At 33.1% G+C, this 6543-nt stretch overlaps 1 protein-coding gene across 1 annotated transcript; it reads right to left on the bottom strand.

Annotated features, from left to right (window-relative positions):
* Nucleotides 1-2850: 2850 nt before the first annotated feature.
* Nucleotides 2851-3414, bottom strand: LOC120130670. Its single transcript, XM_039147862.1, has one exon. It carries the CDS (start codon nucleotides 3412-3414, stop codon nucleotides 2851-2853), a length of 564 nt encoding a protein of 187 aa, XP_039003793.1.
* Nucleotides 3415-6543: the final 3129 nt, after the last annotated feature.

Raw genomic sequence — 6543 nt, 5'->3', positions numbered from 1 at the left:
GCATGATATTAATCCCATATAATGTTGATGATTGCCTGCATTTTAATGTTCAAGCTGTTTTAGTTTCTGTGTCGTGCACTTTTTTTCGCATCTCTGACCTCTGAATAGGCTACTGAACTTTTTTTCAGTGGATGAGAAAGAAATGACTTGTTAGAATGAATAATGGTTATCCACTTACTATGGACTATTTAGTTAGGAGTTGGAATGGTTGCAGACTGAGAACGTTGTATTTGACGAGAGGATTGAAGAAAACCTAGTACAATATGTCTGTTTCATTCATTTATGTTCCAGAGATGAATGCACTGTTTTAGTTTGGAAAGCCGAACTAAAACACCTTTTTCCTAGGGCAACAGGGTATGTTTCCCTTCTTTTCTTGTCTCTTCTTTCTTCTGCATGATTGATATCTTAAAAGTATCAGCAAGTCCTGCTGAATTTAGATATGGTAGCTCTTTTCTTCGCTGTATTTGAATTCACAGTGGAGGAAATAACTTGCTCGGGTTGAATATCATTTTTTTCTTACTCCAGATTTACCTGGGAATCAGTCTGCAAAAACAGTTCCTGGTGTCGTTTTTGCCTGAATTTTGCAGATTTTTTGTCGGTTCTGGTGAGAATTGGATGGTGTTGGATTATAAAGAACAAGAAACTGGTTACAGAAAGTAGAATATGAGAAGGAAAGCAAGAGGAGGTAATGTCTATATTTTTGTTCCATCCCCGTATAGATTTCTGAAACTAAAAGTGGAAGAAAAATAAGGAAATAATTGAACTGGTAGTTCTTTTTTACTTGATTTGGGATGGTGGTATATGAGGAGGAGATTGTGGACCAATGGATTGAGCCAAATGCTTACCAGTTATTCGTTAAATATGTTGTCATCTTCTTAATGTTGGACCAATGTTTCTCTCTTCAAAGTATTTCTGAAGCCGCTGCCTTGAATGCTGCAGCATGCATATCAAAAGTAATCCTGAATATTTAACAAAGTTGTTTTGCTGCTAGTTATTTTATTGAAAGTTGCTTCGCTGGAACAACACACTCATTTCGTGGATAAAAGCATCAACATTAGAGGCCTCATGTCCATGAAAAAACACAGCATTTAAAAACCAATCCAACCTTTTTTTTAATTAATCTAAAGCAAGTACAAGGTAATACATGTTCAAAGATAACTCTCAGTCATTTGACATTGAACGCTCCCACCCTGACATTTCTGGTGCATGAACTCAGACCTCAAGGAATAACAAAAATTATTTAACCAACGAAGTCACTTGGTTCATATAGATCCAACCTTGTATGATCTTAAATGTTAAGGAATTTGAAAGAGTAAGAACTAATAGCCAGTATTAACATTAAAAAAGATACATACAAAAAACAAATTTAATATAGTTTGTTTTTATTTATCTCTACAGAAGAAAGAAACAGTAATCCACTTTGAACATATAGATAAGGAGTTTCCATTTCGTCATGAGCATGCTAAATGCTGTCATAAAAGTTGTTAACACTGTCTACAGACTACAGTATGCCTATCCGACACATATTAAAACATAAGAAAAAGAGTATGATCCTCTATAGCATGCTGGTGTTGGATGCATACGTTTATCTGACGTGCACTTTGGTTCATGGTAACATAGGTCAACATGGACTTGTCTGAAGTGAGTAGTCAAATAAACCATTTGATTTCACATCGTGAGGACCAAATCTAGTCGTGGGGTCTTAAGAATGGAACAGGTCAAGCCCGGCGAAGCTCCTGTCTGCCACTCTCCTTACTGTTAATTTACCATATTCGTAACTGTTGGGGTTCAAGGGAACCCAAGCCAATTGAGAATCAGTACTGGTTTCATTGTTCACATTTATTCTTCTAATTAGTGTGTGTGCATGTGCAGAAGGCAAAAAAGGATTGACTTTTTCTTTATTGACAAATAGATGCCGTGTTATCTGCAGCTCTCAGTGGGACCCTTTGAAACTATGGATTAACACAAAATTTTATACTAGTGAAATCTATAGAATTTTAGGAGACGAATTGATAAATATTTAGGGGTATAAATAAATTATTATTAAAAAGTATAAAAAATAAATAAATTATATAAGAATTTAAAATTTTGATGTATCGATCGTACCGCCAACCCCTCTATCCATCCTTGCAAGTAGATATTATGAAGGAGAAAAGCTGTTTGAGAGGGGGTAAAGTTGAATGGTCTTTTTCTTTTTGTTCCATTTTCAGATGCAACAATGCTGGACAGCTCATTGCGAACTGTGAAATAAAGCATTAATCCTCTATGAGATATGGAGGAATATCAGAAATATGAGCAAGAAGACAAATACTTATTATGGTGGAGATAGGTTCAAATAATCTCTCAAGGTATCATGAATCTTCTAATCTACCTGGAGCTTGTCCTTGTTTGTGGAATAATCTCTTCGATAGTGATTATAACAGGGGAAAAAATCAAACTTTGAACTTTCATGGAAGTGATTGCTGACAAAATCTTGGACAGTGTTTTACAGTTGATCAACTTTATATTGTCCTCTTTTGGATGACTTGAAGTCAATGGAGCAATTGCTTGGTCGCTTCCTTCGATTTTAAAGTTTAACATTTAATTTACAAAAACTAAATTATATGATTATCATCAAATGGCATCACATTATTATTATTTGCATCAGAAATCACTTCAAAACAGGATTTAATTTACAGAAACCAACAGTTTCAAACTAAAACCCAGAAATCAAATTTTCTGAAGAACAAAGAAAACAGGGGAGCCGAATTATAGTCCCAGTTAGGGGAGACGAGCAAAAAGAAAGAAAAACAAGTTACAAGAAATCTATAACTATAAGCAGAGTTGATGCCTTCTATGTTGTGTCAGATTTTACTTTTTGAAACATAATCGGTTGCGAGCTTCAAATTGAATCCCTTCTTTCATTCTCCTAATAAAATCTTCACACTTCTTGTTTAACTCTTCATTACTCATCAACCCAAGTGCTTCATCTTCATCTTCATCTTCATCGACTGAAACAAGCTCATTCCATCTTTCTTCTTCGCCTTCATCTTCTACAACCGAGGGTGGCAGTTCTTCTCTATGATCAACTTCTGATTTCAAAATGGACCCTTTTGGCTCTGATGATTCAACCTCTAATTTGATCCTCGCCGTCCTGTCGGCTTTAACATCTGACTCCACCCCAAAACTACCGATCAAACCAGAGCCAGTGGCAATGAAAAAAATAAGTCCATTGCAAAGCACAAACATGTAAGTCTTGCCGACACTGAAACTGAAGAGCTGTAAACTATATGCCAAAGCTTGGAAGTTGCATAACAAAGGGCATGATAATATTGCAGAAAGAAGTGAAAAAGGGAGCAGAATTTTGGTGACAAGCTTCAGGCTGATCGATTGAATTGGTGTTTGAATTCTTTGGCTTTTGTTCATAACCACCATGGCTTCCTTCTTATCAATTCAGCTATGAGAAAGGATTTGAAGAGCTTTATATAAAAAGTAGTGAGAGACTGAGAGGTAGCTTTCGGATATTAGACTATGACATGGCTCGAGGGAGATGATGCAATTGCTTTATATAAAAATAGGGTCTTTAAAAATAAAATAAATTTTGTTGACTTTTTTACCCTCGAAAGTGTTGTGTTCCAAACTTTATATCAACTCAATACTAACCAAAATGTTTTTTTTTTAAATATTAGCATATGTTTTAAAAATACATGTCCTTTTTAGTTAGTGTTATTTTAATTTAGTACAAGTACATGTGGTGGAATCCTAACTTTACCTGTGAAGTTTAAGAGAGAAAATAATAATAATAATCCATAAAGATTTGTGTTTTTTTATGGTTGCCCTTAGGGTTTCAAGACTTCATTCTGATTAAGTCGAATCATTTTGTGTCGCACACCTAATTTTGATGGTCGAGTTTCTCAATAATGATTTTCTACATATACAAAGAATTAAACTCAATACTTTACTTAAAAAATATCAAATTGTTTACCATTTAAACCAATGCCATCAATAAAAACTTAAAATAGTTGGTCTAGTGGGATGAGGCACTAGGTCCCTTAAGCAAGGTCAGGGGTTCGAATCCCGGCATTTACGAATGGAGCAAAATGGGTTAATAGGGTCACCCTCGGCTCTACAGTACCCGATCTGGATTAGTCGATCAATGGATCGGATACCCGTGATTAGTTAAAAAAATGATAAAGGACCTATCTAAATACAACTTATATTAAACTCCAAGCTTGATAATATCAACTAGTTCATACATATATAATAAGTACATATAGGGTATTTAATAAGAAAATAAAAGATGTTGAGTTGCATACAAGTTATGATCAGCGATGATATTAATAGCCAGAAAGAGTAGTTCATTTAATTGGCAATTGTTTTAGCTAAAACGACATTTTCTATGGAGGGTAGGTCTTTAAATTTGGCCTTCCTGGGGGTAGGTCTCTATGTAACGCCATTAGCTCCAAGGACTTCATGATTTTAATGTCTTCTACTATAGAACTACTTGCAAAGCTTAAATTACTTTAACCACCATTCTTTAATATGGTTGGTTAACAAAATTAATTTTCACGGTTGTCAACCGATACCAACTTAAAAAGAATATGAAATATTTTAGCTATTTTTATTTTTATACGAAAATTACATTTAAAAAAAATCATGAATCAAGCAACCACAATAGCTAAAGGATGTTATTATCTTAAAAGTTTTGAGTTCGAGCATGACATCTGTAAAAATGTTTGAATGTTCATTGTCAAATAGTTGAAAGTATTTAAAACATATACTAACTTATAATTACCCTAAACTTATAAAATAAAGAATAAATTACGCGTTTAATATCTAAACTATCGATTTTGATTTATTTTAATACCTAAATTTTATTTTTTTTCATTTTAGTACATAAAAATTTAACATTAATTTATTAATGATATTAGACAATCCCTTCGTTTCAGCTAAAATGAAATTCTAGATTTAAAATTAGACAATCCGTTCTTACACTTATGCATTTGGTTGTTTTTTCCGGATAAACTTTTTGAGCAAAGCCCATCCTATCCAATAAAATGCTCTTAGTTATTAACGATAACAGTAGGAAAGTAAATGAATTTTAATTAAAATATTAAAATAATTACATTTTTAATTAAATTTATGGGTTTGTTTTAGGTTCAGTTGCAGAGTAATTATTATTCCATGGAGAATGGTTGAAAAGACATAAGCATGACATCCTATCATTTTAATTTTGGAAAAACATATCGAGAGTTTTTCTAGTGAGTGAGAATTCATATTTTACCTTCTTCCTAAATCAGTTTTGCTTTTCTTTTTGGAGAATGGTTATTTAAGTAAGTAACACCCTATTAATTACATCCCATGTAACTCTTCCATTTGGTGAACAACTCTTGTTCAAACCATCTCACGATTCGTCCAAATTATTAACCTTTAGGTTTCTAATCATATTAAAATAATCTAACTAAGTTATTACTAATATTTCAACCGGTGAATATCATTTGCCTATTCTTCGCGTTTAACTAAGATAAACTCATGTACCATTACTTTGGCAAAACCACATAATGTCAATCGAAGCCTTAACGAGTGTAAATATTGGACTGTTAAAATTAATTTAGATTATTTAGAAGGTTTTGTGTAATTATCTCATTATTTTTTATGTTAATATTAGTTCCTTATTGATCTCGTTAATGTTCATACTTATATTAGCATGCTAATATATCATACTTTACATCGAATACAAGATAAACATAAGCAGTGAATAAGATGCAATGGTTATAGCCCAAAATAAAAATAACTAAAGTGGCTCATCCCAAGCCAATGGAAGAACCAAGAATCCTAAAACCTAAGACTGTTTCTCAAGCATCTTCTCGCTTTCAGGTCTGCCCATTCTTCTTATCCTTTGAATCTTCATAGGATTACAATTTCATAAACTCGTTTTACATACGAGGGAGTAAGGTGAGAAGAGAAATATAATTGAATTATAGAAAGACACGACACAGAGGTCGTATTTATAAAATTACAACAATTGCATATTAAAAGGTTATAACCATTCATGTCAAACACCATACAAATCAAACATATTATATATATGTCGCTACACATTTGTTAAAATTACCAATATAGGCCTACAATTTAAGTTGCCTATGAAGGGGTCAAGGGGTAATTTGATAACATTTATCAACATAATTGTGTTTTTGGATTTTTCAATCCCAAATGTTTTCCGCATCGAAACGACCATTGCTCATCGGCCAAACGCGATCAACTATCACGTATTCATCGAACATCATGTCATATGAATATTATAAACCCTTGTAACAACAAATACATGATTAACTCTTAACCATTGATTGTAAAGTTCATTAAACAGATTAATCGTGCCTTTTATCGAATTGAACAATTATATCATATATACTAACCGAAAAAGATAAAACAAACATGCATCTTATACATATCACATCGACCAAGAATTTTAACCCGAATTTGGATCGTACAAGTGGCTTTGATACCATTGTTTGGACCATCGACGAACCCCATGATGCAGCGAAAATAAACTCGACGGTCTCA

The sequence above is a fragment of the Hibiscus syriacus genome, unplaced genomic scaffold (genome assembly GCF_006381635.1).
Source record: "Hibiscus syriacus cultivar Baekdansim isolate YM2019G1 unplaced genomic scaffold, ASM638163v2 tig00110548_pilon, whole genome shotgun sequence".
Taxonomy (NCBI): domain Eukaryota; kingdom Viridiplantae; phylum Streptophyta; class Magnoliopsida; order Malvales; family Malvaceae; genus Hibiscus; species Hibiscus syriacus.
Note: the sequence above shows the minus strand (reverse complement) of the source record. Positions and strands in the feature narration are given on the sequence as shown.

Bases quoted from the DNA above. Each gene is read 5' to 3' on its own strand.
- LOC120130670 (XM_039147862.1), bottom strand. From the start codon at position 3,414: ATGGTGGTTATGAACAAAAGCCAAAGAATTCAAACACCAATTCAATCG.